The sequence below is a fragment of the Falco naumanni genome, chromosome 7 (genome assembly GCF_017639655.2).
Source record: "Falco naumanni isolate bFalNau1 chromosome 7, bFalNau1.pat, whole genome shotgun sequence".
Classification (NCBI taxonomy): Eukaryota; Metazoa; Chordata; class Aves; order Falconiformes; family Falconidae; genus Falco; species Falco naumanni.
Genome location: NC_054060.1, coordinates 10,088,524 through 10,112,614, shown reverse-complemented (window position 1 = coordinate 10,112,614; position 24,091 = coordinate 10,088,524). Strand labels below are relative to the sequence as shown.

The following is a 24,091-nucleotide window of genomic DNA, read 5'->3' as shown; positions in this document are numbered from 1 at the left end:
AAGGTGTTCACTTGAGCAATGAAAAGATTCTGATTGAGCACAGACTGGAGTCTGTAATCATTCACCACAGATGGGGACTTTATGTGATTAAACATATTCTTCTATGATGCTGCTAAAACCAGTTTCCCCCCTTATCAGGCTCTGGTTTGGGGTCAGAGAATGAAGGGACTTGTAACCCTCTAATGAGGGATCACGCAAGATGCTCAAATTCACCAAACTTCAATAAGCAACAGACTCTTTCCCATTCCCTCCTTAAACATAACACAACACGAGGGATTTCAAGAACATGTTTAATGATGGCAGTTTCTACTGAAACATGAGAAGTCCATTCAAACTAATCTTACCAGTTTTTTTCTTAAAAAGAAGCTTTGGTCACCATGACAAATCCTTAAACGTTAAAAAAAAAAAAAAAGTTCAAGCAGTTGCACAAGACAAAATGTGTGGTCCTGATAACTCCTCACATAAAAACTGCAGTAGCAGAAACTAATCTGACAGAAGAAAAAACCCTTAATGAAAACCATAGCCTGCCACCTGCAGAGATTATACCATGTACAGTGAATTGGAGAGAACAATCATGAACAAAATGTTCCAATGCATTAGTGCTTCTGTATTCAAGCCTCATTAGTGCCTGTAAACTTCTACAAGTTAGTTTGGGCTTAAGACAAGCATTAGGATAGCACAAGTTAGTGTGCTAAACAAGTGTTTGCAGTCTTCTCCACAGCTTCCAGGGAGAAAAAGAAAAGAAGAAAAAAAAAACCAACCAAAATGCAGACCAAATACAAAGCTATTTGTGTAATTCCGATTTAATTCTGCAGGCAAACATGGCACACCAACTTCTGGCTTCTCAAATGTAAACTCCAGTGACAGGGCTGTGGCTGGAGTAAAGAAGCTGCAGTTCTGTGCAGGGTTTTTCCTCCACAGCACAGCATGCGCAAATAGGAAAGCCTCTAATTTGCTTGCTCTGTTTGACTCTGCTACTAGTCAGTAGATTTGTAAGCAGTGAGTGAGCCACAGGCAGACATCCGTAACAATGTTTCTCTTTTCATTTCCTGTAACAAATAATATGCCTTTAAAAATGCTCTTGAACAAAGCAAGTTTGACTATGCAACACAAAATAGCAGCAGATACTAAGACACGTTACAGTCACAACCAGATTAAATCTGCAGTGTAAAATACACAGAACATTAAGGTAAAACACTCATGTAGTGGTTAATGGCTATTTCTTTTTCCAATGAACGCCTAGAACTAACTGAACCAACAGTTCAAATTATTAAAACTATGTTTTAAACTAATTCCTACCATTAAAAAAATATTTATATATACACTATTAGATGAGTCACATCAAGTGCTCTTAAAATCTTAACTAAATATAGCTATAGAATATTTAACCAGACACTTTAAATCACATACAGCAACTTTTGTAGAGGTAAACATTGCCTCACATTTGCAACAGCAACTGAGTATCAATGAAAGCATTTGGATTATTTTCATGACCATGAGCAACTGGTGAGGTTGGCCTTTTATTTCCACCAAGCAGCTGCTGCTTCCCTATAAGCACTTTCTAGCTTATGGCACACAGGCTGGGACATCCCTGAAGAGCCAGAGCATCCCAGTGGCAGTTGAGCACCTCCACCTTCAATGTAAATACCTGGTCCCTGACACCGTTGAGATTTGACCGCGTTACGGAAATAGTGGGATTTTTTAGCCACAAGCAAGGGGAGCGGATGACCTTTGCCAGCCTAGCTCAGCAAGTGACCTGCAGTTGTTAGAAATAACTCCTGGTTTCGATAACTGAGTCACCCTTGGAAAGAAGTGCCCTTTCCGCACCTTTTCCTCTCATCTCTCTCCTACATAACTTGGTCTCACCTTTCTTTTGTGCAAAGAGGTGGTTTCATTCTCTCTCCACCACTCATCCAGAGTGCCTGATGCTCAGCTTAATGAGTTTGGCAGATTAGTGGACATGCACATGTTGCCATGGTATCTGCTCACAGGGCTGCCACCTCCATCGCCCTCTGCAAATGCAAACAGCAGCTTCTAACCTCTCTCCCTCCTCAGCATTGCCACTTCTCTGACTTCAGAAGGACTAGGTCTGCCTGAGACGCTCAGTTCCCAGTTTTCAAAATACTTTAGTCCTGAAGAGACGCAGTATTTCCTTCAGAATCAGCCAGCCTAAGTCTAAAACCTGTTTTACTTAGGCAGCGGGGAAAGAGACCCAATCTTATCTCAACCTGCAGCATCGTTCAACCTATGGATCCCTGCCATTCCTACCGGCCAGACCACAACCTGCTCGGCCCCATCCTCACCTCACAGTTGGCATGTTAAATATTGCTTAGTAACAGTAATACGGAATGACTCAAGCTCATTTCATGAATGAAAATAACACAGCATTTTTATACTGCCTTGGTGACTAATATTAACACAAGAGTCTGCTGTGGGATTTTCTCCAGCCAGGCTGAGTGGGCTGTTTGCAAAGCCTTTGCCGAGTCACGGCTAGGAAAAGCAAGCTGTGTATGGGAGCTTTTTTGGAAGTGCAAGGCTGCTGGGAAGGAAAAAAAAAAATTCCCCTTCACCTCCTTTTACTGACTGCAGGGCCCAAGGGAACTGTACAGAACTGGTGTAGGTCGTGGTACCATGACAAAGCAGTTCAGTGTTCTCAGCAAGCCTCAAATCCCAACAGGCCTTAAAAAAAAAAAATAAACCAAAAAAATAAACCAAAAAAAAACCACCAAAAAAAACCAGAAAAACAAAACCCACAAAAAAAAAAAAAAAAAAGAAACCCAAAACTGGGAGCTTGCTGCAAGGTCAGAGCTTTGCCAGAAACTCTGCAGTCTCCTTGAGGGGTTGTAACTGCAGGAGGCTAGTGGAGGGTCATGCAAACAGTGGGACAATCCAAAACAATTGGGAAATGCATTCCCCAAGAAAAGCAAGGTTCCAGCCAGCTTAAAAACCAAAAATAAAAGGTGTTAAGGGGTGCAGTAAACAGTAAAGTCTGAACTGTCTCTGTGGTTGCTGCAACGGAAAACCACAAAGAAAAGAAACTAAACCAGTTAGGTTTGCCCTTTCTAACGACAGCCTGGAAAGCATACATGCTTGTGGTCTCCTAAAGCCAATCCACCCAGATGTAGCAATCTAATTCTCATAGTGTCATCCCACAGCTCTGACCTCTGCAGCACAAAGCACAGCAGGGAGCGATGGTTAAAAACGCATCCTTGAGTTAAATGGGATTTGTCAAGCAGGTGGTAGGGGAAAACTTCCAGTTTGGTACAGATTAACATCACTTAAATGAAGCTTCCATGAAAAATAAGAGGTGTTCTTTCTGCAATCTAATCATTCCACATGAAGACTTATTTTGCTTAGAAAAAAGGTAATATAGATGAATTGTAGACAAGTTACAGTCAGCACAGGACAGTACAAAACATTGTTTTTACTCCCTGTGGAAGGGCAGAAAATTACAAAAATATATCATCTTTAATCCAGGATTGTTGTAGTTTCGGGCATGCCTGATTCTTCCTGTTTCCCTGTGGTCTCATTTATTGAAGTTGGTCTGATCAGAGCTCCTTGGGACAATGAGAAATTCATCCTGAAGGCTTAGTGCAATTGTAGTTTAAAAAAAAAAAAAAACTATCAGTAGCAAATCAAGAAAATTTTCTACATGAGTCAACCTCTCACCCTCTCCCCCCAAAAATCCTACACTAAACACACAGTGTGGTATTTTAGCATGGCTTGCATTTTTACCACCTGAAGTCAGAAGTCACTTCTGTAAAGCCCATCAAATTCACTTGATTTTTTTAAACACATGATCTGTTTAACAATGACCAAAGTTTTAACAGTGAGTGAAGTATTTGGATTTCAAAAAGTAAGTCCTTGGGGTAGCTTGGTTCAATCTTCCTTGTCTTCTTCCTTCTGCAAAATTTATTTAGACCATAATGAGCTGCAAGTCGGTAACAGAGCTGGATCTTGTTATGCTTTAGTGACACCATAGCCCTCCTAAAGGAAGAAAGCTGCGTTTGCAAAGAGGAACTCTGGTCATTTCAACGCAGCAGTTAAGAAATCAGGGAACCAAGTGGTGACATTTTGGCCAGAAGATCCATAGCCTGCTGTACAAACAGCACCTCAAGGAGGTGAGGCTTGGTTTGGTTGTAACGCTGCAGAGATGAAAGCCTCCCCTTTCACAGTTATGGCTTCAGCAGGTCCCTCGACAGCAGAATGACATCTTGCAGGGCACCAATGCTCCTCGGAGCTGCTTTACCTGGAAAGCAGGAAGAATTAGTACAGCTGTAGATTTGCAATTAAATAGCTTACAGGCAGAGATGACAACCCATGTGCAAAGTGGGAAAAAAAAAAGCCAAAAAGCCACAAAGCAAAAAGCAGCGTTATTCACTGTGATTGCCATCAGTTCCCTCCAGCAGTTGATTTCTGTGGTGACACTGGGCACTGGTGTGATGTTAACACCATGCCAGGAGAAGCTAGAGTAAGCGAAGAAAAAAGCAGAGTTATATCAGACAAAACCCAGGTGCTGAAAAATCCTGCGCCCAGCCACTGTGCAGACCAGAGAAGGGACCGTGCACAGGGGCTGCTGCTACTTCACTGCACATGAAACAGCATCGTGGGACCTCACAGCTTTTTTCACACCAGCGCAGCCCCTTACTAACCAACACAGGTGGGCAATCCTCCTTGCTATGGATTCTCCTCCTGACACCCTACTGCTTTAACTGCTTCAGGATTCAAAAAACCACCTTAACAGGAACTTGTTACACTCCACAAAGGAGGTGAGAGCCCTCCCCCATAGGACTGCCCTGCCAGTGTATAATCGACTGAATGAGCAAACAGAATGTGATGTGTTCTGTAACTGTTACAGCCACATGAGGAAAGAACCTGGCCTTCAAACACCAAACAAAAATTACCTTTTGACCATCTCTTTCCTCCCCTGCTGTGGACCCACGGGAAATCCTTAACAGCAGCACCAAAGCTTTGGCAATTTGTTGTATTTATAGTAAGTAGCTGACTCTCTTAGTGATTTGTACCCCCTTCAGATAAGGATAAATGATACCCCTCCATTTACACACAACTTGTCACTGCAGCCTGCTGGAATAAAAAATAAAGCAAGCTGCTACAAACCCCAGCTCAATTCACCTAGCACCATGCAGAATGACCTGCAGCTTTTGCTGGCAAAAAATCCATTAGAGCTGCTCCCCTGCGAGTCAACACCTTGCTGTAACAAGCAGACAATACCATGCTCCATTCAGAGCTGCACACAGTCAGCATCTGTAAAGGACATATTCAAAGAGAAGACACCAACAGCATAACCCTCATACTTTGCAGACTCCCAAAAGGCTTGAGCACATCCAATGCTGAGCCCTGCAACTGTGATGAAGAGGTTTCCACACAGTTCAAGGCTACTGGCACCTGAAAAAGGGGCGAGTCCAGAATCCAGCCTTTACACATGGTGCATCTTTCCTCCAAAACATCCTGCAAGCTCTCAAAAGCCCTTTAGTCCCACGAAGGCTGAATAAAAGTTCCTGTCCTCTTCCCTCTGCCTGCCATCACTCCTTACACATAAATCTTTCTGCTTTCAAGAGCACTTTGGAAGATGCATTCCTAAATTGCTTCTCCATTTTGCTGGTGCTGCTGCTGTTAGAAGGAAAAATGACAATTCACGTGGAAAACAAACTGAGGAATTTCACTTAGCTGATAGAAGGGATGGAGGTTTCAATCCACCCCAAGAAAAACTTACTTTTGTCAATTTTTTAGGAGCCTGACACTGGGACTGGGACAATTCCAGCTCTGGCATTGAAATTCCAAGTTCTTCCCCTACTCTGGGCTCTCATGTGGCACCTATCACCCTGGACTCAAAATGCTCTGCAGGGATGGTTCTGAAACTCACCCAGCTGTGCTCAGCAAGCATAGCGAGCAGAACGCACTGCCTCCAACAGCTGCAAGTCAGCAGGGAGAGGAGACAATGCTGATACCCCAGATTACTGAAGTGCTTTCAAAGCCTTTCATGTGCAAGGCGCCGCAGAATTTATTCAGTACTTGTTTTTAATTTTCTAGTGAAGCTGACAAGAAATCCCCCAACGAGCTATGCTAGAGTTAATAAGCTTAATAAGCTAACAATTTTATTTACCTTTTCAGAAACTGGTTCTTTTTGCAGCTGTTTTAATCTCTTTTCTCTTATTACACAAAATAAGTAGAGTGCTCTGTGATGGGGGTTGGATGCTAACACCAGTTTGTCAGGGACATTTGCCGGTAACCTACTTTATTTCAGTCCTCTCTTCTTGTATCACACAGTGCCAACTGCCTGATGAATCCATGGCTTAGCTCCATCAAGTAGAAGATGATGAAACCTGTGCAACCTTCCCTTGCCTTCTTGAAAGAAAGCATTAAAGCTGCAAAGAACAGAGGGAAATCTTAAAATCAAGATCTACTGGTGGGATGAGAAAGAGCACGCTTGGAGGATGGGATTTAGTTTTCCACTAATTCATTTTCCAAGATGTGCAGCAAGCGTAATCCCATCATAAAAAATGAAAAAATATCTGACATCTGGAAAATGACCAATGCAGTTCATATGGTCCAAAAATCAATCAGACAGGGACACTTCTCAGCCTTCGGCAGCACAGACTGAACTGGCTATCAAGAAACAAATGCCCTTTTCATGTTCAGTTTGCTTTGTGTAGCTCTATAATAATTTCAGAACAGTTCCTGAAGTTCTTATCCAAATGCTTCTTTTAATACCAGAGTAAATACATACAGAAAACTATCCTCCATATTAAAAAATTGGTTTCCATGAAGCTTTTCAAGGAGGTGTTAATGTCTAAGCGATTTGGCATCTTTGCTCTGTGACAATCTTTGATTTATACTTTCAGCCTCTTGTCACACAAATTGTGCTTGCAGGATTAGAGAAGCCACTGACAGAACTGCTTCCCTGCTCCTGAAATGAGATCGCGAAGGGGGTATCTAATCTGGCACACACACGCTTCTGAGGCAGGCAGTGGGTGGCTTTTGCATCCACAGAAAGGACTGTTTGGTTAAGATTTTGAAGTGGTCTCATTGGTCTGCCTTACAGGAGAAAGGTGGTTATTTCTCATTGCTCCACTGCCCAGGGGAAGCAGGGGGTGGGGATCTACCAGGACCCCAAAATCTTAATCCCTCCTGAAAAAAAAAGAATTAAAAATAAAACTCACAACCTTCATCCAATGGCCCAATTTACAGCCTGCTGTTCTTCAATGTCTTATGTAAGACTGGAAACAAATACACACAAGGACAAAGCATTAAAGGAAAGAAAATTAACTGCATGAGAACAATTGGAGAGGTATACATCGCATCTCCCCTGTTGCTGCTAGGCACCAACTGCCTTTTAATTAGAGTGTTGTTTGTAGTACGTGGGGGAAACAGCACAGAATCTCAATTACTCCCCCAAACACAGATGCAAGTGCCAGTACAGATCTTCCAACAATCGGAGGGGACCTCAAGCTAGCCCAGAGCCTACCCACATCATCCTCAGCAATGACTTACACTACAAACTCAAAACAAGACTCTATTTATGACCTGTGTATCCGAGTACGTTAATACTGGGGTAATGTACTTAGTATTATGCCAGGAGGTACCTAACGGCACGGCACTTCAGGCCAGCTCTTCAGATTTTTCCCTACTGCCATGCTGGTGGTAACCCTAGAGATCTGAAAGCACAGGATTGTCTTACAGTACATGTAACACTTGAATTGGATAATGCTTACAGTCCATCACAGCCAACACGTCCCTACTGCGCTGCTCTATGGAAAACCGGTTCCCTTTCCACTCCATTCCTCTGTTTTCTCAGAAGCCTGTATTTTAAAAATGCTTTTGGTGCCTTTCTAGTGGAAAGCACTGAGCAAACACCATTGCAAATTATCACTTCATGGAGAATGGACCGTTTTCCCCATAGTTTCACAGCTTTTAAATCAAAAATGAACAGAACAAAAGATTCCAGCAAATTTCATGTGATATTCAGAAGCCAGGGAGACTTTGAAAATTCTGCGTTCAAAAGGCTACAGAAAGTTGGTTTCTGATGCAGAATGGCAGCATGCGTGTTACAATACTGAACAATGGGCAGTCTAGCCCTAGGCATATGCTTCAGTACCAGCATGTTGCAAAGAAATAAAGAATTAAGGAAATCAGAATAATGACTTGTGAACCGCGGCACTGCACCAGTGGATGGTGCTGCAGCACGGGGTTGCATGAGACTTAGCCTCTCTGAAAGCAACCCCAGAAATGGTACAGTCACCAGAGCAGCACCTGGTCAAAACCTGCTCGTGAAGACTTGGCAGCCCAGACAGGACACAAGTCTGTCGCGCTGTAAGCTGAGGAAGCACCGCTGCTGGGAGGCTGCTTGCATAAAGCTGAACAGCCCTACAACTGATACTGACTGCTGGCAAGGATGCACCTTCATCTGAAATAAAAAATAAATAGATAAACAAAAGAGTGCGGAATATTATAGCTCACAGGTAGCTGTCAGGAGATACTTGTCACTCCTCTGTCCCCATCACAATTGCTTCCAGGTTTCTGCACCTCACAACATGTTGCTTGAGCTGGCTAACAAGCCGAAATAGCAGTATCACCCCATTCTTTATGCATCAGCCCTAGCAACACCTCTGCAAGGTCACCTGATGCATCTGCACAATATTTATATTTTCTTTTTAGATAATGGAGAAGGAAAGTAGTTTTCCTGACTGAGCAATCAACAAAGGCTCTTTTAAAACTGCAGGCACTTTCTGAATATCCAAAACAAACCTACCCCTCCAGTTGTGTAGCTATCTGCATGGATTAATGACTCCCATTAACCACAGAGAGGGATACAGTTACCTCTCCCTACCCTGTGTTCCTGGAATCTGCGCTCAGCTGCAAAAAAGAAAGGAAACCTTAGACAGCACAAGACAACTATTCCCTGAATGCCAGTTCTGGGGAATGGCAGGGGCAGGGGGGGGCTGTGCCAGGGAAGGAACCCCAACAGAAGACCTGGTAGAAGTTAGTTCACTGACTTACTGTGGGCACATCTGAGATGGCCTTTCTGCAGCTCTAGCCTTTTCTTCCCGTGAAGAACTCCTGATTGGTTTAATGGGGATGTCAACGGTCAAACTCAGCAATTCAAATTTGCCAAGTATCTTTACTGGTGACAGAAGACAGGAACTGTTTGGGGATGTAGCCTCCAAGCCACACAAAGGAACCAGAGCACTTCATACCTTTTACAGCACATGTATCCTCAAAGCAGCCTTCCCAAAATCAGTACTGCTAAGGGGTTGTCTGTAAGATGATCTCCCCCTCTAAACTTGGGTAGCTCTGTCTGGGCTAAACAAACTTATGTCTGAAACATCAAGGACTTCAGAAAATGTGGAATTTAATAGCTGTTGCACTGTGGCCGAAAGGAGGAATTCCCACAACTGAACAGAGAATGGCTGGCTAAGAAGCAAAAACCCCTACAGCCCCCAAACAGAGCATCACAGGAGGTGAAGAGCCATTTGTAATGCTAAGGAACCCATGAAGACCGAGTAACTTTTGTGAAAGCATCAGCACAGTGTGTGCTCCAGAGAAGCAACATCAAGTAACACTACCACAGCTCTCCTGAGTCAGATGGTTTCCAGCAAGCTCTCTCCTTTGTTTATCTAGTATTTTACTATTAGACATCTTATCCTGAAGCACTGCTGTGACTGAGAGTCTTCTGTTCTCACTCTTTGGAAAACCCCTCTGATCCTGCTACCTAAAGTTCACAGAGAAAGCACTTGGTTAAGAGGAAGAGGAGCAGGAGACAGGGACTTTTAAAATAGGCCACGGTGAGACAGAGATCTCTGCGCTCTGGGTTTAACAAAGCTGAGTCCCCAAGTAAAAATTGCATGAGTTGAAATTATTAGTGCAAACACAGGAGTCTTCCAATTCAAGAACTAATTATTTACACATAAAGACACAACTCCTTCGTTGTTCCATGGCTTCCAACTATTCCAACTATTGCCTGACTTTTATAGAGAACTAATGGAACTAATGCAGTTATTTTGAAAAAGAGCAGCAGAGTGTGTGGTGGTACGTGTTTTAGATGCTGGCACACATGTGCTTAAGGCAAATGTGTTGTTCCCCCTTTCCAAATTTAGGAGACGGGCAACATTAGTAAAGTCTGTGAAACCTCCAGTTAGGAGTTGTCAAGATCTGCGGTTTTATAATTAGGAGAGCTTATTTCAGCCAAAGTGAGACAGATTTTAGAGTAGTCCTTATTTGGATGAGAATGCAACTTCAATGCTGTGGATGGCTTGATGCAAATAAAAATAAGAGATGCAGATACCCTGATGCCATAAATCAACACGCAGCATCTTTACGTGCTGAGTGGTTGCTATAAATCTCAGGCCCAGAATAAGCACCAAAAGTTTTGAGTTGTCACACCACTTCTATCTCAAAAAGGCAAACACATTTAAGGAAAGATTGTTGCTAAGGGATAACTGCTAACAACATCAGCGGGGGACCACAGTCCTCTCTTTGTCACAGAACAACATGAGAGCACTCTGGTACAAACCCAGAGGTTGGTGGAGATTTGCCATCATTTCTCTCCCAGGCTCACGGCAACGGCAGCACCTGCGAAAGCAGCCCTTGATCCACAGCCCTCTGTGCAGTGTGTGTGTAGACACTGAGAGCGCACAGGAACGACTCCCAACAGCTGCCCAAGGGGGGAAGTTCAGTCTGTTAAACCTTGTTAGCTACTTGGGGCACGCGCATCCCGTTGTGCTGCTCTGCAGAGGAAAGAGGAAGGCAGACAGCCTAGGGGTAGTGACATGGTTATTACAAGAGCGTGCGAGTAGAGAGCAACATGTGCTGAGAGCAGGCAGAGGAGCTGTAAAGGAAAGTGATAATGCTTGGGCAAAGTGAAAGAGAGACTGTGACTGCCTTATCTCTGCCAAGTTGGCCCAGCAGAGAAGAAAAGAGCTGTCTTCACTAACAAGAGCTCAGTGAGCAAGCCTAACCAGACGGGCTCGCAGCAGTACCTGTATTTCACATCAAACACTGTTGAGTCTTCATCCTCATCGTCTTCTTCATTCAGAGGAGCCATTTCTACCCGCTCGGCTGGAGTAGTGATTATGTCGTACTTCCTGGTTTTCTTAATCCTCTTGCCAGACCTGAAACACAGAGGTGGGAAGGGAAGGACCATTTTTGTACAGTACCCTTTGGAGAGGCTGAAGCTGTTCCCACCAACACTGAATTGCTGCCCTGTTTAACTCAGACCTCCCCAGGCACGAGGGCCACAGAGCCAGCCTCTGTTCCCTCCCGCTGCCTTTCCAAGGCCACCGTTTGTGCCCACCAGTGTAGAGCACAGTTTCTCATCAACTGCAATCCAGATCAACGTCAGTATTTCAGCCCCTGACAAACCAGAGATCTCTGGCATCCAGGAAGGCATACAAGCGCAGCAGCCCGCTGCATCCTCCTGCTGCCACACTCAATAAGTGAGACACGGGCTTAAATAGCCGAGGCAGCCAATGGTTTAGTGAACACGTTTAGATGGGAAAGGCCAGGCTAAGCCCTGCTGAGACAAGGGAATATTCTGGGCAGGATTAGGAGCAAAGGGATGGTGATGTCTGGGTACAAATAGCCTGCTCTCTTCCCTTGCAATCAGGCCAAGCTCAGGACCCCCAGAGCAACAACCTTGAGCCTTGTCTGAGAAGTTTCATGCTTTATGCTGCGTAAGTGCTATGAAAAATAATCAACTATCATTCAAAGCTAACTGTACCTACCACCTCTCCTCCTATAAAGGCCAGCCTTTCCTTTTTAAACGGAGATGCTCAAGCACGTGCAAGTCCCATGGTTTTGAGAGATCTATTTTCTAACACTTACTTTCAATTAACAAACATTTGGTGCATGGCTTTTCAACTAATTCTCTGCCTCTAGCTTGAATTGTGCGAGTTCTTATTTCACCTACTCCTTTCATGCATATTAGGAGGGTCACACTGCTCATGCATTAATCCAGTTTTGTGATTATACATTAAAGAAGGTGGTGATGTGTACGGTTAGCCTTCAGGGAGAAAAGTGGATGTTTTTGGTTAACAAACTGCAGAATTTTCCCCTCCGCCTTTTATAAAATAAAACTGGCAACTGCCAAGCACGAGAAGGGAGCTGGTGCAGGTGCAAGCAAGCAGCCCTAATTTTTGGTAATCACAACTACCGCTCTGAGCAGACAGCACATCACGAGTACACTTTCACCATGAAGGAGTCCTGCCCCAGCACGTCACGCAAGGTGTGCCAGATTCAACACTCCCATTTCTGCATCAAGAACAGATGCCTTTCCAAGAGCTACGCAGCAGCAAGAACTGAGGTATGAGCATTACGGAGTGACTAGGACTCAAATCCTGTGTTTGCATCTCCACTGCAACAGTCCCTTCTAAGCTTAAAGTAAAGGAAATGTAAACCAGTGAACAGCTGCGATGTGGAAGTCTGTGTCTCTGCCTAGCACTGCTTTTGGGCAGTAGTCCAAGGCCAAACGAACAGGTTCCAGCCCTTGGGATGGAGCTGTCTGCACTCCCTCCCTGCTCTGAAGGCTAAGGTTGCATCAGAAGCGAGAAGTCATCTCCTGTAGTCTAATCTTTATAGCAATCTGTGCCGCTGTGTCACGTAGAGCACAGGGTGGTTTGTTCTATTACTGCTGTTGTTGAAACAAGCAATTTTATATCCAATACAGTAGGACTCTTAACCCAAACACTTGAAAATCATTTTGAAAACACTTCTCCGTATTATTCTGCTTCTCAGCCAAGACCTAGCAGCAAACTGATGCAGGGAGGTCTCATCTTACAAGTAATGCATTGATTTTACAAGAAACATTTACACACACCGTGAAGCCTAAACATAGACCAAAACTAACCTGTGTCTACCTGTCAGAACAAACCAAGCACAGCCTTACCACTCTGCCTTACACGTACAGTCTGCAGGGGGTTTCCATGGGTTCACCCATTTAAGACCCTACCTGCGTAACAGGCCCACTTTACTGAGAGACATCGTCCCTCATTCCCTCCATTAGAAAACATAACTTATTCTATGTAGTTCATCTTACCACAGTTAATATTAAAAGTGTTCCAAGCAATTACTGCAGAATAGGTATTTTTAGAAACGGAAAACTAGAACCCTTTAGCCTCCAGCCATTAATTAGTCAATTTGGGCTACACTTTAAAGAGGACCTGGAGCAGAACTCTTTGCACAGTGATCTATTAGTCCTCCACAACGCTCACTTAACCATAGTGCTCATTTAGAAAAGGGAGGAAGCTCATTTTGCTGCTGGTTTTTGGCTAAGCCACTGCAATCAGTTGTTTGCCATTGGCAAGGCAAAAGAGTCTTTCCTTGCCTCTTCTTCCTCAACTAATTCTACATCCCATTACCTAGCTAATTTGTCATTAATCTGTACTTTTCAGTGGTCTGTTTTCTCACACACTCATTTGAACAACTCCCCTAAACATCGTAAATACTAGAATTACCAACGCTAACTTTAAAGGAAAGCTTTGGGAGTGTCCCTACATGAACGCAAAACAAGCCTGTCTGTCAGGAAACCATTGCACATTAAAACTCCCAAACCTCAGTAGGATCCCTGTAATCATCAGTGATCATCAGTGACGACAACACAAAAGGAAAAGCACTTTATCCAGCGGATGGGACCAGGCAGTATCTTTTGTTTGCAGACAGCAGAGTCAGCGGAGTAGCGCAGAGCAGGAACTACAGCATACAAATGTTTCATGAACTTTGGAGACCTCCTGGGTAGGATCAGGACACGTTAGCCCCCATGGGCAAAGAGAGGATCTCCTTTCCAGCCATATCCATTTTGTGCAGGCTTTTTTAAAGCAAACAAGAAGTGTGCTGGAAGCTGCGGTTAGCAACAAACTGAAACACTCTCCAAGTGGTTTACCCAAGGCAGAAGTGGAACTAGGTATTTCAGTGCAGAAAACTGTCTTCCACTTAAAAAAATCACGTTGCTTCTGCTGTCTGACTTCAGCCACTCCCTGCCCCGTAATTAGAAGGGATGCTACAGGTCTTGTATGGAATCACCATGAGAAGGTGGGGGGGGGGGGGGGGGGGAATCAATTAACTACAGCCAGGGCTATCAACCTTTCACTTCAGACCCAGTGCTGCTCCCACCAAAACCAGCTCCCTGGTGTTAACAGCACAACAAAGTTAACTGCTGAAGTGATGTTTGCACACTGGGGTTGCCCTTGGGCTTGAATGACTGCAGCACTGTGCACCACACCAGGGTCTGGTCCATCAGGAATCAGATGTACTCCCTCCACCATGCTGCACAGTGCGAGGAGGGACGACATACAGAGATGGGCTGGAGCAGAGCACAGACTGTGTGTCTCTGTATTTTGACCAGGAGCTATTTTGATCAAGCACTAGTCATATGCAGCGCTTCACCCTCCTTTCTGAGGCATCACGTGGCAAAGTAAATGCTCAAGTCAACTCACTAGTTCATTATATTATTTACGCCTCTGATCTATTTTAGTCAACAACCCTGATATTCAAAGATAATGCTTTTCTTGACCCAGAGAGCGAGGTCTCTGCATTTCTTATCTAGCATTAACACTTCCTGCCAAGAAATGCAGAGGGAGGGGACCACCCCCTGGAAAAAAAAGAAAAGCAAAAAAACCCCTACTCCTTAGCATAGTGCTTACTGCAAGTCTGATCAAGCCAGCTACAATCTTCACCCTAGAACTGCAGCAATGTTACACTTGGAATGGATTGGGACCAGTTTATTTACCATTTAAAAAAAATTATGACAGGCTTCCTACCAGCTGATGAATTAGATCAGTGATATTTCACTACTGTTGATCTGTCTGGGCATTTCTGCTCTCTGGATGGTGCTGCATGCAACGAAGTTAAACCACGAAGCTACGTCCTCACATATTTTCTGGATATACATTTTGTTGTGGCAAACCGAAGGTGCTGTGTTCCCTAACAATCAAGTCCTTAAGATGGAATATATGCAGCCACAGAGAGCAGAAGTTTCCCCTTGCTTAACTGCGCTGCTAACAGAAGGGATGGATCAGAGACTGCTACTGGGAATAACTTCAGGAACACCTAAATGGGATATTGTTGTGGTTCAATGAAGCAGTGATGTCTGTAAGTAATTAAAATATAGCCACTCACGTCTGGTAGTCAGTACCAGTGCCAGCATGTACTTCCAAACATTACAGCACAGTCAGACCAGTATCGTCTGAGACATGCTCAAGAAGTATCCTTGTTTTATAGGGCAGAGCTACAGAAACTTTTATGATCTACCCAAACTCAAGGTAGTGAATCCTACAAGAAGAAACAGCATTCATCCTCTGCTGCGACCATTCACATCAGAGCTGTAAAGAGTCCAAGACAGCATCAGACAGCAATCCCCTCTTCCTTCCTTCTGCCAATTTCTGCCACATTCACATCAAGACAATACTGTCCTCCCGAAGACGGGACCTCCGAGACCTAGGACAAGTGTCCCGTTTGTCATTCTCTGTGGCCCTAACTAACCTAAATGCAGCTTAGATGAAGCTTTCAACGTGGGTCACAAATACATGTTTTGAGGTTAGTTTTGTTGGTTTTCTTTTTCTTCTCCATTTAGGGTCATTTTAACAGTGAGTTTTTCTTTCCTGTTCCTGGCAGAGGTCTTGTCTTTGCTGGAGTATTCAAACTGGTTATAATACAATTAATTTAAATCAGTCAGATTCTCTGGGGTTAAACCTCAGATGGCCCAGAGCAATTGCCCAGCTCATAGAACAAAGGGTCTTGTATCCTACGATCATATGCTTGAACCTCTCTCCTCAATCTCAGTAATTTATACCAGTTCTGCATCTACTGGAAAACTAGGCTTAAAGTGGTATTTGAGGAAGAAATCAAAACTGAACAACAAGCAGCATTACAAAGCAATGAGTTACAAAATAAGCAGGTAGCTTCTCTCTAAAAATCTAGATAAATAGCAGCCTTTCCCAGCCTGTGTTCTGTTCATTCAAGGGCAGGTCAAGACATGTAGCAAACACTTACAGCACACTGTTTTCTGCAACTAAAGCTTTGGGTTTCAGCTGGCCCATTTGAGCAGAAATAACTTATCCAGTTCCCCTAGAAGGCATACGGTCTACCAGCACAGACAGGCACATCTGAGAAATCACGTCTCTTGGGAATTGATCGCAACTGCATTGTGATGAAATGAACTGAGCTGCACCAGGAGAGAGAAACAGGGCAGAGCATGGGGGTAAAAAGGCAAAATCCATAACACAGATCAAAGAGGGAATTTAGCCCCATGAACGGTTCATAAGCTGTTGCAAGACACTGTGTTTCTTGGTAATGCAACCTACCCAACCATTTGAGAGTAATACGAAACTTAGTCTGTTGTGGAAATCTTTTTGGTTTGGGAGCATGTAGTACACAGGGGTATAGGAATGAAAGAAAGCAAGCCCAGAACTGAGCCAAAGAGAAAGAAAAGAAAAAAGAAGAAAAAAAAACCTATAGCAAACGAGGCCTTGCCACATGCAGACGAGTATCAGTCTTGGCTGACCCTCCTAGTCCCTAGTAGCCACAGAGGGAAAGGAAATTCAAACCACTGGGTGATACCACATTCTGAATCACAGGACCATCAGATGAACCCAGAACATAACGTTCCCAAATGGAACGAAGAGAAATCTCTGAGCATTGTCTTAAGAACAGAGCTGGAAAGCTGGAGAAATATATCTATCCTGGCTCAACAAAAAGGGGAAAATAATATATACATTAAAATATATTAAAATGAGATGTATAAAAAAAATAAATCCAATGCCTGTGACAAGAATATCTGGCCACTCACTGTTCATTTCATCTCTGCAACCCATATCTAACAGGATAATTTACTTCCAGCAACCCAAAGCAATTTCACAGTGAAAGTTTAATCAAAGATTGGATTTCAGCAAAATCTCTTTAATAGGAATCCATGACACTTCAGAAAAAAAAAAATCACTATGTTTTTGACTAAGTATGAACAAAGCTCTTACTCTGATGGGAAAAAAAGCTTTACATTTGAGGGCAAATCCCTTCTCTCTTCTGCAACAGAATCTCCTCCCATCTATGCTGCCAGCTACAAGTGTGACACTGTACAAACATACCTGTTGCTATTCTTGTCTTATTTGCAACTGGGGTAACTGTTTACAAACAATTGCTCTGTCAGATAAAGAAACGTACTCAGAAGCCAAAAGCTTCGTTCTCCATTTTCCTTGCAGGTTCTATTAAAGATATATGAGATCTCAGAGAGTGCTGGGGTTTTTTACATATCTTTAATGCTGCATTAACTCTGATCAGTTGCATAACAAGAACTTTGGCATGCGAGAATTAATCCATCATTTCCAAGGTGACATTAACCTGGACCTGCTTTTGCCGACTGTGGTATAGGGAAAGGTTTTTGAAGGCTATCAGTTTGCTTTCTTTGGCTAGAAACATTCAGCTTTACACCAGGTCTCCTTGACACAAGGTCTCACTTTATACCCAGAAGAAACTGAGGCAGAGGAAACAAACTCTTCAAGTTCAGAGAGAACTAGGGAGTAGAAACTTAAGCTTTTCATTCTGCACTTACAGACTCCTAATTCTAGATCATATACTTACTACCAATTTTGCTGTGTTTCTCCATGACAACTTTATAAGCTGCAAAGCAGTCATATTGATTAAAAAAATTCTCTTCAGTATTTTACCGGGTTCTCCCAAACCACCTCACTTTAATGAGCAAATTTGTTTACATTGTCTGTTGCCAGCTGCTGCAACACTTAAGAAGAATTTAGTTAAATGTCAATTTCTTTAGAAAATATCAGTTCATATCATTTTGGCCTTTAAGACCATACTTCATAATACCACCGCTGTGAACACTGCCCTTCCTACACAGAATTAATTCAGAAACAGGAGAAGCAGAGCATTCAGCTGCAGCCATCATGTATATACAAAGGAGCTGCTTGAAGACAGAACAAGGAAGAATTTGCCAGCTCCACTTGTTCAACTACTTGTGTCACCTGAGACACGGTGCTCACCTCCTGCCTGCTGCCAAGAGCCTGCTGCTCCGCTCTCCCAGCTCTTTCCTGCTGCCCCTACCTACAAGTCAGATGACTGTCAGCTACTGAAAGCTTGCAATCCTCCCGGCAAAGCCGGGCACAAACAGGCAACAATTTTTCACTTGTAGACTGCGCGAGTCAGGGACAGCCTCTAGTGCGCCATGGGACTCTTGCTACAACCCTGAGAAAAATAACAATTAACACCAAAAGCGGCCAAATGGAGCTTTAATATTTGCTTTTCTTCTGCTCCGGCAACAAGCCAAGAGGAAGACTGGCCTTCTAAAGGGATCGAGTTTAATTTGCTCGCGTTCCTCACAGCAGGAGACATTATGAGTTTCAAGGGCTGCCTGGACAGCTCAAGCACGTGCCTGCACCAACCCACTCCAGCAGCGTGCAGCGCAGTGAATGAACTGGCCTGCACCGGTTATGCCACGCTAAGTGGATGAGATATGAGCACCAAGAAGATGCAAACTTCTTCCCAGCTTCTTGCTGCTTGTTCGCCAGCATCCCTCCTGGCTCTGTGAGCAACTGGGGGATTCTTTCCTTCTGTGCCGGGAGCAGGAGCTTGCATCCATCGGCAATCTACCCCAACGAAACATCGGGGAGCTTGGTAACACGCCAGGGCCGTGGTCTAAATCAACATCTACTTTCGGCTAAGCTGGACCACCTCAAGCCTATCTGCACAAGCTTCGTTAGAAGGAAAAGAAAGATTTGGGTTCTCCACTTAGCACAAGTTACTACAGCAGCGGCACCGCGGCAGCCCACGGGCGCGCAGGATGCACGGCCCGGGCTGGACGGGGCCTCTCCAGGCCCAGCAGGGCCCACCGGGGCCGCTGCCCCGAGCGGCTTCACGCAGCCCCGCGGACGGCACCGCGGCCCCCGTCCCCCCGTCCCCCCGTCCCAGTGACCCGCCGCCCTCACACCAGCCCCCCACGGGCGTACGGCGCCTCACGGCCGGGCCGCCGCCCCGCACCTCCGGGGAGCCGCTTCCCGCCCGGCTCCCGCCCCGTCTTCCCGCAGAAGGGGAGGAAGGCGCAGGGCTGCGAGGCCGGCGGCCCCCCCCCCCGGCTGTCCCACGGGGCGCTCACACAGCCGTGCCCGAAGGCAAGCCTCACACGGGCCGCTAACGGCCGCCGGGCTCCGGGCGGCCGCGCTTCGGGGCTTAGCGCCCCCCGCCCGGGGGCAGGCCCCGCGGCCGGGCCCACCGAGCCGGGCCGCCCCCTCCTCCCCGGGGGCCAGGCGGGGCCGGGCGCGGCGCGGCCGTACCTGAAGACGCGGAGCAGGAGGCAGGCGATGAGCGCGGCCGTGAGGGCGCAGGCCCCGATGACGGCGGCCTTCAGCGCCGAGAGGTCGCGCAGCAGCGCGGGCACGGGGCTGAGCCGGGCCCCGCTGTGGTTGCCGGGCGCGCCGGCCGGCTCGGCGGGCAGGCGGCTGCCGTTCCCCGCCGCCGGCGGTTCCTGGCTGCCGCGGGCGCCGGGCGCGGCCGGCAGCAGCAGCGGCAGCAGCAGGCAGGCCGAGAGCAGCAGCAGCGGCCCGGCGGAGCGCATCCTGCCCGGCTCCGGCCGCCGCCGCGCCGAGCCCCGGAAGGCAGCGCCGGCCGGCCCGGCCCGCCCCCCCGAGAGGCGCCGCCTCCCGCCGCCGGGGCCCGCGGCCGGGGCTCGGGCAGGGCGGCCGGAGCCCCCGTCCCGCCGCCCGCGCCGGTAACGGCAGCGTTCCTGACGGCAGGCCCCGTCTGGCCAGCGGCGCAGCGGTCACAGGCTGCCAGCCAGCCGAGCTCCCCCGAGCCGGAGCCGCTCCGGCACATTTACTGCTGATTTTCCCTTTCCGCTGGCCACCTGGGCTTGGCTTCCAGCTTAGTGTTCGCACTGATCTTTCACACCTTAAAAATCTTCACGGATCTGACATCCGTGGCAGCCGCAGCCGCGGCTGTGCATCCCCGGCCGGGCGGGGGGCGAGGTGCGGGGGGCGGCCGGGCCGCCCCGCTGCGGGCACCGCTCGCTGCTGCTCGCCCTGTTCAGCGGGAGCCGCAGAATAATTTTCCGCTGCAAAATAATCGTGGCTGGGGAGAGGGGCATGTTGCCCCTGAAACGAAGTTGAAGCAGAAGAGGGGGGAAGCCTGCCTGTTAGGCTCTGCGCTTCAGGGCTGGCGTGCCAGGGTATAATCTATAAGAACGTGTGACTAAACTGTGAAAAAGATTACGGAGATGTATTCCTGCTGGCAATGTCCCGTTGGAAAGGGGGCAGTGAAATAATGCCTGGTTCATCCAGTTCCCTAGCCAATTGGGATGCCGTAGCAAATGCCACCCACTCAGTACTAAAAGCATCCTGTGTTTTTTGCAGCAAGTTCTTGGGGATTAGGAAATTTTGACGTGGACGATGTGCAGAAGGCCCCCTACACTGTCTGAATTGGTCATTGTTCCAGCTTTATTTCATTGCTTGCTTTTGTGCACTTTCCCAGTTTCCAACATGGGGCCCCAGTTTATTTCTGTTCAGAGAAAAAAAGAAAAAAAATCCAGCTGGGCAGGAGGTCAAACTGGTGATGCAGACTCTTTCCCAAACATTGGTGTGAGCCTGCTCACATGATTTATTATTTGTAAACACTGACCCTGATGTTGGCCCTGCCTGTTCTGAGATGTTTGCCAGCTGCTGCTCAGTCTTTATCAGATCTCACTTGGTCGCACCCTGCCACTCCTCTTGCAGTGCAGCGCTGCTCCATAGGATGAAGAAAAGGTGTAAGGGGCTCCCAAAGCAAGAACCACCTCCAGCTGGTCACAGAGCTTAGGGTCCAAATCCACCTCACCCGCTAGCCTTTACTTGTCTGTGTGAAATCAAAGCTCCACAGTGCCATGCACTGGGCACATACCTAGGCAAAAACACTCATTACGCTCAAAAACTAATATTCGCAGCTGTCGTATGGGAATCCTGGGTGTGAATCCACCCGAGATTCTGCCTTAAGTGCTCAGCTGGTAGACGGGAGTGATGGGTAGATACTAGGCGATGTCCCACGCTGATCCTTATGTCCATTCCTTTGGTGTTCCTCAGGCAAGGAGAAGTGAATGGCAAAGACTGCTACTAAGCTTGCTCAAAGCAGAGTACCGCCAGCTTTGCCATGGAATGACACAGGATGGGTGGGCAGCACAAAATCCTTCTGAAAATCATGGAGAATGGACATTGCTGGACCTACACCTGCGATCATCTTTAGTCTTATCTTGGCATTGCTGCCGTGGTGCTGGACTGGCAGAGGGGCACTGTAGGCTTTGCAAGCCAAGTAATTTTGTTTCACGTCCATTTTTTTAATAGAGCTGGACTTATTCCTGAAATAAATATTCTGCAAATATTTGCAGCAGGATTTGCTGTATTACATGAGCATATCAGTGTAATTTCCTCTGAAATGCACAGCCTGAAACATCTGTTACTTGACTAGCATAAGCTGGGCAGCGGTAGATGCTGGATCTGGCACTTTTGTTTGACTTTTCTTGCTACTTTGGGCGGGGCGGGGGGTGGTGGTGGTGATGGTGGTGCTATTCCTGTGGCCGATATTTCAATCTACTAAGATCTAGGCTGAAAGCCAGCACAGGGAATTAACATTTATTCTCACTATAAAGTTCCTCTATTTGACAAGGTGCAATTGTACCAGTATGTATGGTGTCAAACATATTCCAAACAGTCTAGAAATTATAAAGCTCAACATTCTTCAGGCTTGTTTCTGATCCCCCTGAGAAGCAGGCTTATGCGACTGGGATTTGTGGTGCTCAGGTGAGAAGCTGCACAGCAGGAGAAGGAAAAGGAAGGTGTTACCCTTGTGCAAAGTGTAATTGATTCAATTTGTACCCTTGCTCTGTCCCCTGCCTTTTAAGGATCTTATTTATGCCGCCTTCTGCCTGTGTCTGAACGTAATCAGGTTTAACCAGCCTCTCTGTGATGTTGGTTAAGGATTTGGATGCCTTTTATTGCATTCCTTGCAGTCGGTTAGGTTCTGATCAGCAGTGTGGGGGTAGAGGCGTGACTCTGTTTGGAAATTGAACCTGCAGAGTCGGGGCATCCCATAATTTGTACCTCTTTTTACCTCTGGCGTGAACCCTGCATGTCTTTTCCATTGGAAGATGTCAGAGAAATGCAGGTGTGACTGAAGGCAGAGCGTTTCAGGAGGCTGGTGTGGAGATTATATGTCAGTGGTGCTTGGAGCCACATGTGAGGCTCTCTGAAAGAAAAGAGGACTCTTCCTCTTGGCTTAGGTGACCCTTTCGTCAAACTCTGCATTGCTTGTTTGTTGAGGAGTTGAGCACGTACCTGGAGGTGTCTGTGACCTTCTGCGAGGAGATGGAGCAGAGCTGCTGGCTGGCACTCTGCAGCATTAGTCCTGTGGCTCACCAAGTGAGCCCTAGAGAATGTCCCCTTCACATGGACAACATGGGATGGGTGGGTGGACGTGTAGCACCCAGCAATTCTGATGTGCCTTTTGGCAAAGGTTTGCCTCCTCCTGTGGCTGCCCTTAAATGTTGTACTTGGAGCCTGGAGGACCTAGACTTAGGCTATGGTGTCTCCATTCTGCAGTGCAATGGGACATTATATTCCACCACATCGTGCAGGATGCTGAGAAACTACTCAATTACAATTTAATTTGGTTTTGTTCTTTAATTAGGACAGATTGGGCTTTGTTCCCATCTGTTTAGTAGAAATCTCAAGTGACCGATTTTAGGAAAATAATATCTAAGCTCTGATCCATTTTTTTTTCTGAGATATACAAGGTATTTAGCTCAGTCTTTCCCTCTCCGTACATTAAAAAGGCTGAACTTGCTTGAGAACGAGGCACAAAGCCCCAGGAGGTAGTGTATCTCCTGAGGACTTCCCAGCATCTCGGCTAACTTTAGACAACATAAACTGATCCAGCTGTCCTTGCTGTCTTAACTTCTTTTGGAGCCAGAAGAGGGAAATTTTACCCCTGAAGTGAAAAGACTAAACCAGCCTCAAGAAATATGATACTGGAAAGGAATCCCGAAACTGTAACGAAGGGGGAAAAGGGCCCTCATCTCGAGGGTGGCCATGGAGTAGGATCTTCCAGGTTTTTAATCCTGAAAGAAAGAGCAGCGATTCAAAGACTCAGCTCTCAGAATAACATTGTACTTGCTCTTCATATCAACATTCAAACAAGTAAATAGGCTGTGGGAGCAGAGGAAGCGTGGAAGCTTTTTTGCAGTCCCATTCCTAAAAATACTGTTAAAGTGGGAAGCAAGACATCCAAAATCTCTGTCAAATGGCAGTATCCAAAGGAAATATTTGCAGATTGTTGCTATATTAATAATCTGTAAATATTTCTTCTGAATTTTAAATTGACTTTGCAATCCTAGCTCCATGTTCTCAAGATACTGAGGACTTCTTCAGTAAAAGTATTTGAGGTGAAGGTTTGGAGAACATAATTCGTTTCATGTGGCTTCAGAGTTTTTTGTTTGGGTTTTTTTTAATGGATTTTTTTTTTCCTCATAGATGCTTTACTGGTATTTCGCATGTCATTTGCCTAATTTGGGAATCGTTCCTGGTTCCTGGTCTGGAATGTAGGATTTCGCAACTGTGTTCTTCAATGACATCATGTGGTTTGTTCTGAACAGAGCAGTAATAAATAAAAGCAAGGGGAGTTTATCAGCCCTTCTATATTAAACATTTTATCTGAATAGTCATCTTTTGAGGATCAGGACTCATTTGTGGGGTCTAGATTTTACCTAGTAAGTCACATTTTCCCTGTATATAGGACAAAGTGTCCCACTTGGGTAACGAGGAAACTACATCTTGGTTCCATCTTCCCCTTAGCAGTGGTTGATGTGAAAGCCTGCACTCCCGAGAGCTTTGGTAGAAGAACAGGGCTTTGAGAAGTCGAGAGGAAATTCACAGTCAGTGAAAAATGCATAAAATATTTGATTTCCTTTCTGATGAGAGCTCGCTTTTCTTTCCTGATACAAACACAAACCTCGAGGAGAAGGCTCTGCTGATGGCAGGGGTGGGAGGTGGTGTCACTTTTCTCCCTGCTGAGCTGTTCTTCCAGTTTACACCTGTTCGGTATCATTATAACTCTG

The 24,091-nt window shown here is 45.9% G+C and overlaps 1 protein-coding gene across 1 annotated transcript; it reads right to left on the bottom strand.

The window, feature by feature from the left end:
• Positions 1-276: 276 nt before the first annotated feature.
• On the bottom strand, positions 277-19,917 carry FAM174B (family with sequence similarity 174 member B). Its single transcript, XM_040601700.1, has 3 exons — positions 19,290-19,917; positions 10,998-11,129; positions 277-4,249 (listed from the first exon to the last, which is right to left on the bottom strand). The coding sequence occupies exons 1-3, from the start codon at positions 19,568-19,570 to the stop codon at positions 4,246-4,248; spliced, it is 417 nt and encodes a 138-aa protein (XP_040457634.1). The 5' UTR covers positions 19,571-19,917; the 3' UTR covers positions 277-4,245.
• Positions 19,918-24,091: the final 4,174 nt, after the last annotated feature.

Excerpts from the sequence above, each read along its gene's own strand:
- FAM174B (XM_040601700.1), bottom strand. The coding sequence starts at position 19,570 with ATGCGCTCCGCCGGGCCGCTGCTGCTGCTCTCGGCCTGCCTGCTGCTG. Across the intron at positions 11,130-19,289 it reads CTCCTGCTCCGCGTCTTCAG|GTCTGGCAAGAGGATTAAGA; the intron begins GTACGGCCGCGC and ends TCTGTGTTTCAG.